Source organism: Zonotrichia albicollis, chromosome 12, assembly GCF_047830755.1.
Source record: "Zonotrichia albicollis isolate bZonAlb1 chromosome 12, bZonAlb1.hap1, whole genome shotgun sequence".
Classification (NCBI taxonomy): domain Eukaryota; kingdom Metazoa; phylum Chordata; class Aves; order Passeriformes; family Passerellidae; genus Zonotrichia; species Zonotrichia albicollis.
The window spans coordinates 7,390,358-7,410,723 of record NC_133830.1 but is presented as its reverse complement, the minus strand read 5'-3'; the positions used below and the strand labels follow the sequence as shown (position 1 = coordinate 7,410,723).

The 20,366-nt window shown below is 40.5% G+C and overlaps 1 protein-coding gene across 1 annotated transcript in view; it reads left to right on the top strand.

Moving 5' to 3' along the window:
* Window positions 1–20,366, top strand: part of PTPRG (protein tyrosine phosphatase receptor type G) — a 387,825-nt gene that overhangs the window by 263,808 nt on the left and 103,651 nt on the right. The window contains exon 6 of the mRNA XM_074550465.1: window positions 17,346–17,412. Coding sequence (XP_074406566.1) covers window positions 17,346–17,412 — 67 coding nt within the window. The remainder of the gene's footprint in view (window positions 1–17,345; window positions 17,413–20,366) is intronic.

Below are 20,366 nucleotides of genomic sequence, written 5' to 3'. Positions count from 1 at the left end.
AAACAGATCGTTCTTGGAAGCAAACACATCGTTCCACTTCTGCTTGCCTGTGTTCTGCCAAGAGGCATTTGCAGTCTCTAGATCATGATGGCTGCAACCTGCTGTGTTGAAACTTTCTATCCACAGGCTGACTGTGCAGTGTAGAAGGGTAATTTACCTTATGTGCACTTATCTTCTTCAGAGCCCAAGCAATCGTCTTCCTTTCCCTTCTTCTCTGCATTCCGTGAACTTGTTCATGGTATTTTCCACTAAGGCAAAAAGTCTGATGACCTCCAAAATGCAATGCTTTCAATTAAAGCATTTTTGTTAGATTGAGTTTTAAAGGATATGGGCAGTACTGAAAGCGATGCCATGCAGTTCTTTTTACAGTTCAGAGCAAAATACCAGAATGCACAGAGAGTCTTTGGCTTTTATTTTGTTTTTAATCTCAGACATACCTACGGAAATGAATTTCCAAAGCATCTAAAAAATCTACTTGAAGGTAAAAATTAGAATTAGATCATTTTTGTCCCCAAATGCACTGTCAATGCTTTCTTAACTGCAAAGTCTGAGACCACAACTCGCAATTTGTGCTGTCTCTGGCTTGGATGCAGCAGCAAGGAGGGGGGATAACAGTGGGGATGGGTTACCAAGTGACTTCTGCTTTTTGTGATAAATCACAGTTCTTTGGTCCAATTTATTTAATGGAAAAATCACAATTATTGATGTTAGGAAGGAGCTGCGAACTTTCTTGTTGTTGAGAGGACTTGGACTCCAAAGTTCTGCAGTGTTGCAAATATGAAAAATACTCTGCACGTTTATGGGGGGTCTGTCCTCAAGGTCTTGAGCTATCAGTTATAACCATTAATGAAACCTGGTTGTATGTGCTGCATGGGAATAGATTTCTGTGCTCTTCTGGTTTAATGCTCATTTGAATGTTAGGATCACTGTCTTTCAGTTTATAGCATTGTAAATGTTTTTAACCTGCAGTTTTTTTGCTTTCTGAATGATTCTTAATTGATTAATGTATTGAAATTAATCCCAAGCAAGATGCCATTATTAACTTGCTTGATTAAATTACATACCAACCTGTTAGCATTAATTCTCATAACTGTCCTCTTACATTTTAGTGGTTTTATTTTAATTACTTGCCTTAAGAACTTGATCAGCATGCATTTGCGTATTCTTTTCTTCCCTTTTCTTTCTCTCACCCTTGATGTTCAGAAGTGGAATCAGTTTAGGAATATTTATAGTGTCTAATGTCAGCTTCTCAAAGACAGTAATTTACTTCTCTGTAGCTTAAAAATATCCAGGTTAAAAAAAAAGAACAAAAAACAAAACCAAATTATTTTGTAGCCATGCCATAAAATTTTTTAAATTTATTGAAAATGTCTTGTGGAGTTTTCATTACTAGATTCCTGAAAATGACACTTACATGTGTAATATGTAAAAATTACAGTTGTCAGCCTATAATCTCACCCCTTCTGTGGTTCAGGAAGATTGAGACTCGGGAAGTTTACTGATTATAACCATTAGGCTAAAAAACAAATCAGTTCCCTATCTACAGTAGTAGTTTGTGCATTTTGGTCTGTGTTGTGCATTGTTGATGCATCACTTGGTCACCGTGTCAAACATCACAAAGCAAACCGAGAGCTGGGGCAGCATGGAGGGACCCCCAGCCTGGCTGCAAGCTCCATCACTGCTGTAGGGAAGGGGCAGCAGCCCCTCTTTGTGTCTCAGAGCACTGAAAAGCCTTCAAATGTGGCTTGTTTGTGACTTTGTGACACCAACAATTGCTTCATCCCTGTCCTTCTTACATGCCCCAAATCCAGTGCATTTTTACTTGGCTTTTTATTTAAGAAAGAAAGAAGCTGTAAATAAAGAATCTATTTTTTTGCTAAGTTTTCGGAGAGTTTTGCTAAAATTGATCTTAGTTGCAGATTCACTGGGGATTTGTCTCTCAGAGGATTACAATACCAAATGTTCTATGTGTGGTTTACATTTGTGAGATGTGGATGGAGAAATCTAACAATTCAGCCAAGAAACTCCAGTTCTCCAGTCATAGTTTCCCAGTTCTGCAGGATTTTGAACAGGATTTGTGTAACCCTTAAAAAACTTATGCCTGTTTTTTGCCCTCAGTGTCTTCCATGAAACTGCAAAGTCTTCCTGTGTCTCTGGTTACCAGTTAGTGTTATGGCACCTTTAAGCAAAGGTGAGCACAGGATCTATTCATAAATGATCGTCTAGTTTCACTTTGTGCCATAAAAGAGAGATTGGTTGTAAAGTCTGAATATATAAAATAGATGGGTAAAATTGGGGCTTCCTTTCCCTTTAGATCTTCTGGCTCAGATGAAAAAGTTATTAAATACAAGCTGTTCTGCCTGAAGAATTATTACTGTAGTTCTCAGCTATAACAGCACCACGTTTCTCCTTGTATTGGCAAGAATAAACAATACAAGCTTCAGACAGAATTTCCTGGGTAGCATACCAAATGTTCTGGAAAACCTTCTCGGACAGCAGCTGATACATTTTTAATACAAATAAAACATAATTCTTTAGTCTCGTTCCAGTTTGATCCCTAAGGTGGAAAAAGTATACAGACTATGCATAATTGATGTATTTGTTTGAAGTGTTTAGCTGGATGCTCCGTTCACAAAGTTTCTTTTTGTTAATAGGTTGCTGTGAGATGTAAGAATCACTTAGGGCTCTCTTTGTACAAATAAATGGAACGTGTCATGTTTGGTACAGGCGCTGAGGTGGTTGCACAGTCATCCTGACTGTGTCTTTGTGCTGCCCACACCGTTCAGCCTTACTCAAATCACAGAGCAGGTCTGGCTGAAATGTCAGTATTTTCCCAGCTCAGAAGTGATGGGAAAGCATGAAAGCATGCAAGGAGAGAAGAGGATGGTTGGGAGCTTTCAGGGTCACATAGATTGGTGTCAGGTTGGCGTGTCCATGTAAGCACCACCCCGGCTGTTACCAATGATTGTGTGGTTTCTTGTGCAATTCTTAAATGTTACACATGATGCAGAGCCAGAATGCAGGAAAATATCCCTCAGTAATTTAATTATCATCTGTCTTAAATTACTATAAATCCAATGTTAAAGGTTACTGCCAGAGGGTTGAGTTGTTGCTGGGTTTTGTCATCTGTAGTTTCTGTGCTGCAGGATGACTGTGGGAGAGATGATTATTGAGGGCGTTCTGAGCCCATGGTTTTCATACCAGAGGTCAGGAAAAATGCAATGAAAGTAAATCATAATCTAGTCTGTTCCCTTCTTGATGTCTTTGTACAGATGTAGACATTTGTATGTATAACTGATGGTTTAGCTGATAATGCTGATGGCAGATCACCCCCCAAAATAATTCTGCATGGCAGCTTGCCCAGAGCAATCCTGGTACCTGATGTTTTACCTCCTATGAATCTAAATCAGAAATCTTCAGGTTTATAGCGTGGAGTTGAGGGTGTGTAACCTGGGAATCCTTTTACAGCATAACTTTATAGTAGCTTTCAGAGGTATCTTCTACATCTGGGATTCACTGAAAAGCACACTAATTTGACTAAGGTAATGAGTTCCAAATGAGCTCAGTGGTCCTGGTTCGAGTAATTTAAAACTCCCTTTGTTTTGAAGTTTAGGTGTGCTGGTATCAGTTTCCAGAACAAAACCAGCACAGAAGCTGGGATGTGCTCTTATGCTCTGCTGGAGGTAGGTGAGAGTCAAGAATGCTAATCACCATCTTATTCTGTGCAGAAAAGTGAAATGTGTTAAATAAATTGCTTAAATCTGTTCAGCACCTCTGAACAGTGAGTTTTGGTGGAGCAGAATTTTTCCTATGAGCTTATGGTGTTTGCAACTGCTTCACAGCTCTGAGGAGCCAAGGAAAAGCTGTCTGGCTGACACCATCAGAACAGTATTTAGCTTCTGATTGTAACTGCACCCTTTCTGTGCATCAAAAATGCATGGAAATGTGGTCATTATCAAGTCTAAAGAGACTTTCTGAAAGAGGGTATTGGTTTTGCAACATCTCTGCTGTATCAAATGAAGCCTAACTGTAGATTTGGCAAAGTGTTCTTTATGAGTAAAGTAAAATGATGTACCACATTAGAAAGGAGCGTGGTTATTAGAAAGCTCAGTCTTGCTCCTGATGAAATGGATTTTTTTCACCGTAAAATTCATCTTTACTTGCTGCTAGAATATTGCTAAAAGAGATTAACTTTGGATCTCAGTGTATTTTATAGTGTGTCTCATGTTATTTTAAGGCTGTAAATATATTAGCTGATCTGTAAGCTTCACTTAAGTTACTGCTTTCTGGGTTTTGGAAGAAATAGGATCATGGTTATGCAGGAACCATGAAGATTGAATTAAATCACCCCTTTTGATATTTATTTTCCCTTGGGAACATGATATCAGATCAATATTTAAAAACAGCTTTATGGGTAAGTGTTGATTAGAAAGCAAAGCTCCATAACCTTAACAGCTAAACTAGCAATTTTTTGGTGCATTTTATCTCTGGTTTGTACGGTCTTATCCGTATGCCTGTGTAAAAAGTAAGAAAAGAATTTTATTATTTTCTTACTCCTTCCTCCCTCCTGCCTACCTTGCTACCTGGCAAACCTACTTTATCATATCTAGATCCTATAAAAATATCTAACATAATTTGAAATGCTCTTGTGTGAAACATGATTAGACTGCATCAATCACTTTTCAAAGATTTTTTTTGCTCATCATTTTATATTCTAAACTGCTAAAATCACACTCTTTTATATCCTCCTGCATTTCATGGGAGGCATGAACAGACAGATAGTTCCCCATCTCGGGTGAACCAGTCTTATTAAGTACTCTCCCAAAGTGCATACCAGTCAAATTAAGCTTTAGGTTAACGTTTTGGAATGCTCTCCTCTTGCCAACTCATTACTAGTGATATGGCAAAGCAAACTGTTGCCTTCTGCTATTCCAGATATCTACAGAGATTTATTACATTTCAGATAATAAGCTTACCTTCCTAATAGCACACAGCCCACCCCACCTTATGGCTTGACTTGCCTCTGCTCATAACTCCAGCAGGGAATTAAAGGCCAGAAGTAAAGCTGGCTTTTAAACCTGTCTGGGTAGAGCTGTCTGGGGGTCCCTGTGTTGTGGATGGGAGCATCCATCATTTTGGAGTCTGAACTCACTCATTATCCAGACCAGCTCTGCACCACCCTCAGGCTGGTACTGGTCCCTCTCTGAGGACAGATGGTGGTGGGAGAGGAGGGTGATGCCCGGGCGGGTGGCACCACCTCGGTGTGCTGCAGGGCCATATGGGCACTCAGCTTTTAGAGAAACTTGGTCTGTGCATGCAGTACAGCTGGCTGCTACCACACCTGTCTAATAGAGTTGTTGAAAGACTGTCTAAATTCATGCTGAGCTGTGGAGATTATCTCTGTCAGCTGTTCTTGTGTCAGAAGCAATTTTTTTAAATGCTGCATTTGTGTCCTAAGTGCCCAGCCTGTGTCTGCCTTTTAGAAAGTGCCCTCTTCCTTCCTTCATCACTGCTTGCATTGCATCTGAGACATACAGCTGAGACATATAGCGTCTTAACCCTAAAAAGAGGAGATTTTTTTTATTGTTTTTGTTATCATGCCATATCTATTTGCTGCCCTCTTTAAAATCTGAGTGTAGAGAGCAGCAAGTGCAGGTGCATCCTACCAGTGTTCTGGGGGTGCAAACCAGACTCCAGGAACATGGGATGCTCCAGCATGAAGCTGTTGGGCTGTGGTGCTGCTCTGGAAAGCCTCTCATCCTCACAGCAGCCAGCAGGGCAGTGCTCCTGGTGTGCTTGTTCCAGCTGGGCTGCAGTTCTGACTGTGCTGGGTCTCAGGCATTTTGGGCATGACTGGCTGGGCAGCCTGGCAGTGAGGATGTCCCTCAGTGCCAGCCCTCTGTGGATTGCCTTCACAGAGCTTGGCTCTTTAGCTCCCTCCATAACAATCAGGCTTTTGGCAAGGAAAAACCTGATGCAGGTTGTGGTGTCAGTTGCAGGTGGTTGCATGGGGGTGGTGACATCAAGAGACCATGCAACCTGGTGGAGCTTAAGAAGAGAGATAAGAGACTCTTCTAGAGGTAGACACCAAAACTGGGGCTGTGGCAATGCATGAGCCAGGAGCCTGGATGGTCCAGGTGACCTGCCACAGCACTGGGGATCAGATCATAACCACTCTCATGAGCTGTGGACACCCAGGAGTTACAGTGCTGGGTGGGAAAAGAAAGAAAACATAATAAGGAAACATAAAGAAACACCTCAAATTAATAGCCAGGTTTTCTCATGAGCAAATTCAGAGAAGAGAGGAGATGGAAGAATCTTCCTGAGAGCATTCCTATGTACATTCACCTGCAGGAAGCATCTTCACTCTTCTGGGTCAGGCTACACTTGTTCAAAGAGCACCTTTTGTTCTAACCCTGTTTTAAGTTTTGTTTTAAATCCTGTTCAGTTGTATTTTACTACTTCTCTCATAACTTTCCCTGAGATTTTTAGATTTTGGCAATTTTGAAGTTATACTCTGTGTAGAAGGAGGGCTTCCTGACCAGAGACAGAGCTTGAAAATGCCCTCCATAGATAGGTCATGCTCCACAGGAGCTCAGGAAAGCTGTAAGAAGCCCATGGAGCAGAGGCATGAAGGCTAGAGAATCCTGAGGAGTTCTGTGGCTTTAAGATTATCACCTGCTCGCTGTGATTGAATAGCATTCACTTTGCCACTGCTGAAATGTAGAACATCTTGAAACAAGCACACATGTCATGTTAGTTTTTGTGTTTCTTTGTATTTCAAGAGGAAGAAACTGCTGCCACAAACTGAATGTTTGCCAGGCTTTTAATGCACTTGTGTTCTAAGTGCTGTTTTTCTGCCCAAAACTTGCCCATTTGTTCTAAACATGAGCCATGATACTTGTTGAAATGTTTTTTTATGGAACCGAGTGAGTTGTTGGGTCATGCTAACCAAGAGGAAAATAAACATCTTGACATATAATCCTCACTGTTTCTGTCTAGTGTTACACCAGGTGAAACAGTGAGGTTGAGCTGTTCTTCTGTTGCTGCAGGAACCTGAGCAGTTTAGAAGCAGCTGAGGAAAAAAAAATGCAGGCCACATCCTGCCACTCATTCAGTGGCTTGAAGAAGATGGAGATGGACTGCCTCAATTCTCTCCCCTGCTTCTTGGAGTTCTGCTGCTGTGACTGCCCAGGGAGAGCTCTGTGGCTGGCTCTTGGTGCACCCACACTTCAATCCCAGGGGCTCTGGAGCAGTCCTGGTGCTGGTACCCTTGGCACCCAGGATCCCCTGGACAAGCCCACTCACCATCCTCAGCAGCCAAAGCTACTTCTGTCTCCTGCCTCCATAAAGGACATCTCAGGGGGTGGAAGAGCAGGGGAACTTCCTTGGAGAGGCAGGAGGTGGAAAGGAAAAGGTGGGAGAGTTGTGGAAGGATGCTCAAGGGGGATGTGGAGAGGAGGATGCTGTAACATTTGGGTGGAAAGAGACAGGAGGATGTGGCAGGTGTGTGATGGAAGAGGGAGCTACTCAGGCATGAAAGTGGAGTCAGAAGTGAGGAAACACTGAGGATTAGTAGGGGCTTTCTGCCTTAGGTACTATGAGCACCAAACTGTGCAAGTTCATACCATTTTGCAAAGCTGCACATACCTGCAAGAACTCTATGACACTGAAAATTTTCAAAAATATAAGTAAAGACGGAAGAACTTGCTTGAAAGAAAATGACAAATTCAAGACTGTGTTGTAGTTGTCCTTTTATGCTGGAAGGTATTGATGAGCAGCACTGGTTTAACTTTGGGTCCTTGTACCACAAAGATGCCTGAGAGCCCACCCAGCCCATGGCTGCTGCATTAGAAATGGGGAATTTGCTGTAGCAAAAATTCCTGCTGCAGTTTTGGGAGGTTTACACCAACCTCCTTAGAAATAGGTAAAAGGAGCAGCAAATAAACTGTGCTGGAATTTGACTTTTCAAAGCATAACATTAAGGAGAAAAAAAAAAAAACCTGCCCTACAATAATTTGTTTTCACTGGATTTCTAATTTAATTGTGAACTGAGGTGTGGTTGGCATTAGGGAAGTGACTGTGTAACCTAATTGACATTTCTGCATCCTCTGTGTTTGTGACTCATAGATGCTGGCTTGAGTCATCTGTAATGGCCTGGCTGGAGGGAGCCCAGGGCTGTGCTGTGGGAGAAAAAGACAGGACTTTTCTTGTAGAATGAATGAAAGATGCTGGGAAGCTGAGATGATTCCTTTTCCTTATTTTAAAGGAGAGATTGATGTGACCTCTCTCACCAAAATCCTTTGTGTTGGCTAGAAAAGAGGAGAAGGCTGGAAATCTCTGCTGCATCCTAGGCAAGCTTAGCTGGAGCAATTCAATTAAACCCCTGCAAAATGCTGGAGTTCCAGATGTCCATCTGAGCTGTTCCTTTTCAGCCTTTGCATTTTGCCCAGGAAATTTTCCTGTTTAGCCAACAGACTTCATTGCTTTATTTTAATTTTTTTTTTAAAAAGAGCTGGAGATACTTTTTTCTCACTTGCACAATTTTGTACCAAATTCAAGCTAGGAGCAGAAGAAAATGAGAGCTAACTTCCATTTGTGGTTTCACAGTTTTGAGTTTAGCCTCTCCAAATGTGTGAAGCTGTACATCAAGGAGTGGGTGTTGTAAGATGATCTGGCTGTAGTGCTTGCTATATTTTTTCATTACACCATTTCATTTTCCTCCCTACTTAGGTCAAAATGGTTATTTTTACCTAAAAACTGTAAATTGAGCAAATTGAGAAAATTCTTTTAAGAGACCAAACTATTTTTTTTTTGCCCCCTTTTTTTTTTTTTTTAACTCAGAGGATGAGAACAGTTTATACCTGATGGCAGTTTTTATAAAATAGCCTCCATCCTGATAAAATGTTACCCCCTGGTGTGTCATTTTTCCAGCTGAACTGCTGGTAGGATTGAGAGATCTTGCACACTGCTGCTTAAATAAATAGACTACATGCTCTATGAAGAAATCATATTATTTTCTCAAAGGAGAACAAGTAGGCTCAGTGCACTGAAATTGCTTTAAATAAACTTGCAGCTACTGTAGCCCTTTTTTGCGCAGCTGCAGATGGCAAAGTCTATCAATCAAGCTTTCCCAGCTTTGAGAAGCTGCCACTGATGCTGCCTCTCCTCTGTGTTTCAATTACATTTTTGTCTTTTACAGAACTTTGTATCTGAGATATTCTATTGCTCTAATCAGATTGTCCTTTTGGGCTGAACATATCTTTTGTTTTTCCTTAGATATATGTGTATTAAGATAATTCAGTAATTTGTTAATTGAATGTGCTATTCACTTGCAGTAAATTAGCTGAATTTGTGCAAGAATGCTTTGGGGAAATTAATTAATTTAGCAATGGAATAAGTCAAAGTTTGGGCAAAAGAGTGCCTTACAAAAAGAAAGGAAAATACATTGTCTGTTGTTTATTGCCATGCTGCAGGTTGCAAATCTTGTGATAGTGAATGGAGGAAATGCTGTGGAGAGGGAGCTGCAGAGTTTTCCTCAGCCTGGTGCTCCAATCAGCCACTGCCAGCAGGTTACAATGCACGATCAATGTTCCTCTCTGCTAACAAAGGAACTCAGTGTGCACAAACACAGAGCACTCTGAACTGAGTTATTAAGCAGACTTAACTCTTCCTCTGAGTTTCATGGTCTTGCTCTTTTTTTTGAGACAGTCTCTTGTGTCAGGGTGTTGCACCAAGGCACAGATTCTGTTCAATGTTCTTCTGTGGTAGCCAGTGCTTTGCTCTTTTTGTGACACTGGTATTTCAGCCAACCTGTGGTGTAAAAGTGACTATTTATGCTCCTTGTGTTTTCAAGCATCCCTGCTGGACATAATGAAAGGGGAAGTTGCTGATCTATAACCTGCTTTGTCCCATCCTAGGCCCAGAATGTCTGCAGCTCAGGTGCAGAGGCAGCAGGGACAAAGTGATGCAGGGGCTGAGTTAAAGGCTGTTAGAAGCAATGGCTGCAAACAGCTTCATTGCATTCAACCAAAGATGAGGGACAGCCAGAACACCTGACCCCAAAGTCAGTTCAATAGCTCTTAAAACCATTGTGGACTTCAAAAAAGTAAAGGCAAAAGTGCCGCTTCCTCTTTGGCACTGCTAGTTAATATACCCTGCTAGTAGCTATCCTCCAATGCTGTAGTGAAATATAAAGTTCATACATCACTAGCAAGCTTTCAGTCAGAATGATGTATTATTCAAAGTGGAATTAGCTAGAAGGATCAATGCACACCCATTACTCTATTTAAAATAATCATTGGAAGACTCATTAACTTTTTTTTTTCTCTTCTCTTGAAACAACTTAGTGAATGAGGCATTTAGGAACACCCCCTCCTCCAGCATATGCACCTCTATGACTTCAGAATATTTTCATTCATAGCAGGATTATTAACACCTGAAGGCCAAAACCCAAATTTAACTCAACAGAGTTTGCCTTCAAATCCCTAAACCTGAAACCAGTTGCTATAGGCAAAGACAAAATCAGCTCTAATGCACATTTAAAAAAAAAATCAAAGGTTGTGGTAGTATCTGTGTGAAATAGTGCATGTGCCACCTCAAGGCACAAGGTTCAGTGTCATATCTTGCCTGGGTACCTGTTATTCTCTCTGATTTTACACATGAGTAGAAAATTGAAGTATTAAGGGGGCTGTTTCCATTTCTTGTTTTCTCTTACAAATATATTCTGCAGGATACTTACTTTGGGCAGTCCATTCATTACACAGCAAATGCCTTCTGCCTCCCTGCTCACCTCTGTCAGGCTGCAGGCTTTTGGCCAGATTTGTCCTTTTGCATCAGCTCATATGGGAGATGTGCAATTATAGCTTATATGGGGGAGATGGAAGAAAATATCATCTGTGGAGGAGCAGGAATATATCATTCTTGGATCATTTGGTGCTTGTGAAGGTGAAAAACTTAGAGCACCAAATCTAGCTTATCATTATGTCGGGAGCTCTGTAGGCATTTTCTTGGCTTCATAGATAGCTCAGTGTGCTGTTGTGTCAACCAGTATCCCTTCTCACCCATCAGCTCTCCTGGAAAGCTCCAGATAAATATTTCCTGCTTTATTTCAAAGCAAAGCACATGTAAACTTTTCATATCTGTTCATCCCATTCCAGATCCGGCTGAAATCTTTCACTTCCTTTTATTCAGTAATGTTTAAGAAACTAGATATTTATCCACAATCAGATTTTACAATGTGGACTTCAAAAGGGAGAGAAGCAAGAGGTGGGACAATGGAGTTAGCGCAGGGCAGAAGGGTGTGGACCACAAAGCCAGGATCCCTTCCAAGTGCTGCAGACTGATGCAGGTTAAAGCATCACGGTTCAGAAGGATTAGGAGTAGTGCTGCCCAAGCTGATTGCTGGCCCTGAAATTATTTGGCCCTGAAGACATGGATTTGAAGAGTTTCAAAAGCAATATCCCTAGTGCTTTCCCTTTAGTGAGAAAAGAATGTTTCTTTTGATGGTGATTATCTTGGATTCCTTAAATCCTGTTGCTGTGATGTTAAAATACGTATTGTGTGGCACAGTGTTCACATTAAATGGGATTCTTCTAATTTCTGTTCTAACCAACTGAAAATCAGGTCCTTTCCCACAGAGATTGGAGACTGGCATCTGTCCAACATCACTGAGCTGATAGAAGAATAAATTGTTTAACCATGTTGATTGTCCTGAAACCCTACAGGACAATTTAATCTCTACAACCTAGTTAATTCATAATAGTTTTCTTTTTCTTCTTAGCTGTTTGCAGAGTGCTTGGAGCTTAGGTTTTTGGCTGGTGACTTGTATATCTTAACTGCAGGCTGTATGGGAGCTGAAGGCACACAGTTGGGGGAATATTACCCCTGACTTTCAGTGTTGTAATTGAAAGTAGAGTTTGACACATTGGCATCTTTCTGTGTCAGCCATTGTCAGTGGCTTCAGCTGCCACGGTTAAGTATGTAGTCATTCATCCTTGGCAGGCAGCGTCCTTTGCAGCATGAGAGGATGGTCTCTGGATGTTAATGCTCAGCACTCTGGGAGCAGCTGGCTATATCGAATTCAAGGCATGCAGATTTTCTTGGCCATTTTACTTAGCAGATGGGTAAGGCTTGATAGATGGAAGATTTAGTTTCCAAGTCAAGGGCCAAATGTTGCAGTGGGAGAGAAAAGTAAATTATATCACTATTCAGAGGGGAAAGGCTCAGGTACTGTATCACAAAATTGTTGCCATTCATTTTCCTCTGCCTTGCACAAAATGCATGTCATTTCACCTTTCAATATAGCCGACTGTGGCATTCTCCTTCACTTTGAGATGCTTTGCAATACTGTCTGTGAGCCCATTTAATGAGCTTGAAAGCAGTTGCTGCAAATTTATGACAGTTTAATGTCTAAATGCCAGATATTTTTTAAGGTGGAAATGAAAGAGAAATTTGTATTTTGTATCAACCCAAATAGGTGAGTTTTCTTCAGTTCTTTTTTGCCCCACACCCTTTTCTTCCAACATATTTTTAAAAGGAAAATGTATTCCTTACTCCTGATCTGTTCAAATGATTAATATTCACCTACTTCTCACAAGGTAGCTGGTACCAGTGATCATTAGAGAGCCTTGTGGTGCTCCCCCCAGACCTCCTTGGTTGGTGGGAGGATAATCTGGGTTTCAGAGAGGCTCCCTGGAGCTTTTGGCAATGAGGGTGTCTGGTGCTTTGGGCAGGGGTCTTTGAGTTAAGGTCTGATGTTGCTGTTTGGCCTCTCTAACTGCCTCAGTGTGTGTTTGGGTGTTTCCCTGATTTTATTTGTTGCTGTTTCTAAAATAAGCATGGTAAGATCAGTATGATTGCCTGAGATCTTTTTTGCAGCTTTATAGAACTGTTTCCAGCAGAAAGACAGGTCATGGATTATGGATTACTTACATGACTTTAGCATATGGCTTTAATTATACAGCATGTGGCATAAATTTTAACACTTTATGATTCTGCTGAGTTTTGATAAATCAGGGTCTTCAGGAAGTTCTGGGTTTGTCCTATAAAATAATCAGATGAACAAGAGAGCTTTGGCTACTCTACAATGAGTGATAAAAAATGAGAACAGGTTGGTGTTTTTTAACTCATGAGGACAAGCTGAGCTCAGTACAGCTGCAGCACAGGGGTAGAACTTTGCCCAGTAAAGTTTATTTTCACAGGCTGTGGCTTGGTGGCTGAACTATCATGGTGAGCCCGGCTGAGGTGCTCAGGTCTGTCCTCTGCTCACATTCCTGCTCTGCTCAGTCACTGAAACTGTTCTCTTTGGAGTTTAATGTTGTCCTGAGAAGGGGCTGAGCTCCCTGGCCTGCCTTCAAGGGTACAGCAGTAGCAGCAGCACTTGGAAGCACAGGGACAACACATTGTGCTGCTGAGAGGTGTTAACAGCGCTGTCAATAGAGCTCGGCTGATCAGCCTTGTTCACTGAAAAAGGAATAATTTCCCAGTCCCTGCATCAGATGATCTAACCTGTCTAGAGTAAGATTTCCACCATGCCTTCATGTGAAGAACATATTTGGACTGCAGAATGGGGTTGCTTGTGCCTTGCCTTTTGCAAATATTTTGCAAATATATTGCAAATATTTGTCTTGTTCATTGCATTAACATCAAGCCACTCTTTCTATTCAGAATGGCATGTGCACCAGGTACTGAAATCACCCAAAGGGTACAATAAACAAGAGATTTTGCTTCTTCAGGTCATGTTCATCCCATATTTACCCTATGGTAAGAGCTCTGTTCGCACAGGAAGCTGCTTGATGATATCTCTGTGTTTGTTTTTCCATTGTGCTTAGCATGACAGTTACCTATTTATTGCTGCTGAAGAGGATTACAGGCATTTTTCAATTATAAATGATGCACACAAGCATTATTTGATCTGTTTACTGCAGACCTGTAGAGTGTTAGTCAGTTTTGAGCAAAAGCATCTTGTACAGGAAGCAACATTTGTAGTAGTGGTACTGTGGGTATTTTAGGGCAATTTCAGGATGCTTTTCCATCTGTCTGTTAATATCACTCTGCAGCATTGTAGGCTTGTGTTTGTGCCTAGAATTCCTTGTCATTCTTGGTGTTTCTTCTGGTAAGTTCTTGAAGGAGTAGGAGAGAAACTCACAGCTTTTCACTCACAAGAAAAGCCTTGCCCAGCTTAGGCAGGTGTGTGTTGGGTGAAGCCAAAGTGCCCAGACCCACTTACAGGTGTGTGATCTTTCTCTAAGGTACCAGCAGAAATGTGGAATGTAGAAATTCCAATCTGAATAATTCCTTGCTGTTGTCCTTCAGGATATGTTCATAAGATAAAAAAAATACATGTCTGGAAGAACACATATTATATAACAAAGGAAGTAAAAAACAGTTTGTAGGAGGATATAAGCTCAAGCTTCATGGCATGGAATCGTAAAGCAGGTCAAAAGGACATTTCTTATTCTGGAGATTTTTTTCCTTTCTGCTTTTTTTTCTTTTCTTCTTCTTTTCTTTTAAGTATCAGCTGTTATCAGAGACAGGATTCTTGTATGGGTGAATCTCTGATCTCAACCAGTGTGGTAGCTGCAGGCCACTTAAACCAGAGATGTGCAGCAATGAGGATAGAACTTGACATTTTGGATTTCAGAAACCTGATTTCCTCTGTGAACACAGGCAGAAAAAGGATACAAAGAAGTGAGAAAAAATAGAGAGATGAAATTCAAGGTGGGGTTTTTTGGTTGTTTAAGAATTTGAAGAAGAAAAAGATGTAAGAAAACTTTTGTTCTGAAGTCTGAAGACTTGTACAAAATGAGAAACCTTTTGGTCACTTTTCTAATGGTCTTGCCAAGATCCTGAAACAGTTGTACTGAGGTGTGAGAGAACTGTGTGTGAACGTAAGGTAAGAGGAAGGAAAGCACCTGGAAGGAAAATAAAGCTATATCCCATGCAGGTCTGGACTGACATCTCTGCAAGTGCCACTTACTTGAATATGATTTTTAAAGAAACATGAGATCCTGCTCCCCATACCCCTGGAGAAAAAAGATTACAGATGCATGGAGCATTTGCCTTCCAGCCTCCATAGAAATCCTGTGCCTGTTGGTTTTGTGCTGCTGAGGAACACAGCACATTGCAGATTGTGCTGTCAAAGGGGCTGCATGGCTGGATCTATACAGCTGCACCACCTCAGATTAAAGGGGCGCTGCCAGGGCTGAGGTTAAGGATTGATCTACTTTGACACAAAATCCCAAAAGGAAGAGTTCTAACCTTTATGATCCTTTCTGTCTGTTTGCTTTTTTCAAACTGATTGCAGCTGTCACCAGAAATAAAACCAAAGTAAACAGAATAAAACTCTTTACCACTTATAGTTAGGCAGCAATAAATAAAACATTGTTTAAGTCCAGAGCAATATTTTCTTATGTTCTTGTCCTTAAATGCTAGCTGCATTTTAATGATTTTTTTTTCAGTGGTACCCATGGTTAGAGAAACCTGGATAAATGGAAAAGATGCAGGAATGTGTCACACAACAGGCTCTGTATTTTTAGTGTTTCTTTTTGATTTGTCAGATGTCAGAAAGAACCTACAAAGTGGGTAATTTGGTCCACTGTCCTGTGATTATTATTTATACTGGATCCAAAGTGTACAGAGCACCCCTTTGGGCATATTAAAGTTCATGCTTCAAAGAGCTTGCAGCCTTCAGGGTAATGGTGTTATGTCCAGTAACATCTGAGCTGAATATATTTCAAAGCTGCTTTTGCTGCTTTGATAATTTTATTGCATTTCTTGCCCTAGATGATCATTGCAAGTTCTGGAGTACTGTGATGAGAGAGGATTTTCAATTTCCATTTACAACACCAAACCATTTTGTCTCTAGAGAAGTGCATGAGAATGTGTCCTGAACACAGCAGAGTAGTTCATAGGGCAAATGAACAGAAAGAGAAAAGTGGTTTGTTTTGGTTTATCTCAATGCAGTTGGCTGAGAAGATAATGAGGTTTCTAAGAATCCTAATTAGTTATGGGGAGGAAGGACAAGATGAGAGGCACTTGTGCTTGTGAAACTTGGGCAGTGAATTCCAATTTTCTTGTCAGGCTATTAAAATTTGTGATATTTTTACAGCACAGTTTTTGGATGTACTGTGGTCAATGATGTCCTCCTCCTAAGAGCAGCTCCAGGCTGGTTCTGCCCTTCATAGATCAGTGTGCTCCCTGCTGGGCACAGGGTCCTTTTTCAGGGTTTTCTTCTTTTGTCTCCACTCCTTTCCAAATACATTAATACCCGGCCATAATGTGATTAAACTCTGTTTTTCCTCATGGCATTGAGGTCATCAGCAGGCAGTAAAATACAGGGCAGCTCTTTTCTATCTGATGTGTTGCCCATTAGGAGCTGTCCATCCAGAAATTACCAACACTGTTCAGGTTCTGAAGCTGGGGGGGAAGAAGAAGGAACAATGTGCCCCATGAGTAAGATACATGGCAGTATTTATCTCCCAAAAGTAAATTGGCAAGTATCTTAAATAGTGGAAGATGTTCACAGAAATTGTGAGTTATTCCTACAATACCTCTGAAAAGGCAAAAGGTTAAAAAAATTGCATTATTGGTTGTGAATTCCTTGTCTGTGTGCAAGTAAGTGACTGAAATGATGGGTTTAATTTGGAAGTTGTGGACCTCAACAGGGTTAATACTTCCTGCTGCCTTTCCCTCCTCTCTCTGGTGGTGGGTCTCACTGTTGTGGAGGACGTGGGCAATTTCTGAGTGATAGAAAGAATGTTCCAGGTTTTGGTCTAGCAGTGCAGGCAATTACATTGTCTAAAACTGATTGTTTTTTTCTAGATCTTCTCACAGAGCTCTTTTGCCTTTCCTTTGTCCAAGTGACACTAAATTAAATAAATTTAAAAATATGAATAGCAATGAGATGCCAAGGCCAAATTCCATTAGGGCTGAAAGGGATCCAGCTTCCCTGGCTGCAGTGGCAGCACCAGATTTATGGCCTTGCTGGTAAGGAATGAACTGGTCTGAGATGACTTCTGTTTATCACAGCAGTTCTTCTCTATGAAAGAAGGAGTAGATGGAGAAAAAATTAGCTCTGTGTTTTTAGGCTTTGCAAAGCTGATAATTGGTTAATGCTTTAAAGAATGCAGAGGATGCTTTTTGTTTTTATTTAACCTTCCTCACTTTATTTTGTGACACCATGTACCTTAGGCATTTGGTGAAGATCCATTATAAATGTGAGAACTAAGCAGCTTGTTAGGTAACATCTTTTTTTTTTCTTTTCTCTCATTAGAAGATTAAACTGAAACTGTTCTGCCTAATGCCAGAGTAGATGTAACCAATCCTGTATCCTTTGCATGTAGGTCAGTCAGAGGGACAATTCAGCACTGGATCCCATTATCCATGGGTTGAAGGGCGTTGTACATCATGGTAAGTAGCTGCTTAAACTTTCTACTTGTTGGGAAGGGGAGAGGGGCAGAAATATTGTCCTTAAGGGATCATCAGGTCACCCCTGGAAGGACACAGTGAGCCCACACATTCCTCATTCACTGATGTTTAAGGGCATCACAGGCATTATTTGATAGGTAAAGATCAGAGTCATTTGTTACCTGAGAATGGTTTGGGGTGAACAGTAAACAATTTGTTTCTTTTCAGTCAGTGCTCCAGAATGCATAAGTTATCAATCACAACCTGCTGCAATCTATCATTCATATTAGAACTTCGAAGGCAGCCTGGATGCTTCACTCTGTTATTTATCTTCTGTTTGCTCTAAAAATACACCTCTCTGAAGTTCCTATTTGTAAATAAATTATTTGTCTTTCAAATTTAGGGAACTGATAATGAAACAGAAAATTAACTATCTATGAAAATTAATTAAACTTTGCAGCAGATGAACATCTTTCTAATCCTGGCATAAATACGACCATTCGGCTGTTCTGATGCATATACCTATTATCCTTGAACTTATAGCAGGTACTAAAATAAATATTAATATATTTTATACTTTTATAACCAATTTTTTACTTGGGAATTTTCCTGAAGCCTTACCACAGGTCATGCATCATCAGCAATGACATCAAGATGCTCCGGTTCCCAAAGTACTCTTGTCAGGTTTTAAAATAATGATTTGTAAAGTTTTAATAATCTCATTGTAATTCAAAAGGCATCTGGTGGAATGGTGCTCAGTACAATAATAAATCTCTGTTCCATCTATAGTGCTGTGATAAAACATCTTTGTACCTTTTCTGAGGATTGTCTTTAGACGTTAGGTAGTGCTGTAGAGCTTAACAGGCATTTTTTTTCTCGTGACTGCAAACCTAAAACTAGTTGACAGTGTTAGATTAAAACAAATAGGATCTTGGATTAATTGTTCTCCTTTCAGAATCATTTAACTTTGCAACTGGGAAGGCAAATAAATCCAAACACAGTGAAAAACGGGTTAAAAGATAACACGCCATAAAGTCCTTCATTTAGAGAATTTTCCTTAGGTTTTGCTGCTTATAAATTGCAGTGTTCTGCTGTGAAATAAAACAACACACTGAGCTGAAAAACTGGTGTGGTTTTCCACAAAAATAGAAGTTATTACTTTGCTCCTGCTGGATAACAAAACAGGCCAGCAAAAGCAAAGCTGGGATGTGTTAGGCTGCAAGGCTTTTTTCAATGTCTCTGTAATTTGACACTGCAGCCAAGCTGCCATTTAACTGGACTGGGATCTCTTTTTAGTTTTTTCTTTACCTGCTTTCTATTGCAAGACTCCAACCCCCTGCAAGCACACAGTGCTTTGGCCACCTCATCAGGTTTTTCTGCTCCCTGTCTTGCTCCTCACAGACAGAACAGCCACTTATGGATAATCACACCAGGATCTCCTTAGAGGATTCTTCCATGCCCAGAATTAATTGTATGGGTAGGATGTGACTCGTCCCCAGGCTGTGATTCCCTGGCCACACAATGATCAGTCCCTCTCTGTCTTACCCACAGCAAAATCTGGGTGGATAAAAGAGGTTTATTTTTGTTTTGCACACAATGCACAGAAGTCTGCTAGTGTTTCAAGTAAAGGAAATCACTTGATATATTTCAATAGCTTGTTTCCTTTTCAAAACATTAAGGAAGAAAAAGAGGAAAATCATGCTTTCCTTCCTGTTTCAAAGGCTCTGATTAAAGGCCTTTTCTAAGGTTCTTTTGGTGGTTACAGTAAAGGAATTTCCTCCTGCAAAGCAGTTGTTGAAAGAGATCATTCTCTTTAACTTAAATATTGATAGAACACTTCAGTGAAGAATTCTCATATTATCTCTCTTTTAATGTTATTATTTAGAATAATAGTAAAGATGTGAGGGGTTTATTCCAGATTCTTACATTTCTTTTCTTGATGTGGTTTGCTTACATCTTACATGAGCACAGTTTTATGAATTTATCTGAAAAGCTTCTTCCTGCTTTCCATTTGCCTTGCATTCAACTGAGACCCTAAGGCAACAAGGACTTTTTGGCTGAAACACAGTGAAAAACTCTTGTGGCTTTTGAATAGAGTGGTTGGATCAAGCAGGAATCCAACAAAAGAAGGCAAAATTGAAACCTTACGGTTTTTTGCATTTTATAACATTTCCATCACCATGTTGGTTTTAGGTGGTTGTCACAATACAGAGGCACATACGTATAATGTAAAATTAAGAATATTTACAAACGTTGAGGTTTTCTTGTCCCTCTCCCTCCATCTGGCAGAGCATGTTTCCTGGGCTGTGCTGCACACTCATTCAGTTCTCAGCATGGGAATGGCACATCCACACAAACCCTCATCATCCTCATTTTGTCATTTACTAGAAGGCCTGGCCCTTTTTGGGGACTCCACTCTGTGCAGAGCTCCCACACTGTCCCCACAGCAGTGACAGATCTGGTAACACTCAGGTGGATACACAGATGATACTCATAGATGATGAGACGGGGTTTTTAAATTTTTATTGTATCCTTTTTCCTTTCTTTTGTAAGTTCTTGTATTCTTACATTGCCCTTCCAGGGGTATGCAGACATTTCCAAAGTCATAAGTACTTTCTGTAGAAGTGAAAGCAATTTTTGCTTGATATTTCATCAGGGATTTGAATTACTTACTAATTTGATGGAACATAAATAATTGTGCCCTTCACAGTGTCACCAGCTTAGTAACAATGATAGAGAAACATACACATAAAAATCAATACAGGCTTAGTTGCTACTTAGTTGATTTTGTTTCCTCATCTCCAGGCATAATTTTGTAGAATCTTAATGGTGACATTAAACTTAATTTTACATGAGCAACCATATAAAGTTTCTTAACTGGAGGGGAAATCATGGTGTACCAAACTGCCAGACGATGTCTGGATCTATGATAATGCTTTGGGGTCTGCCCCGTGTTC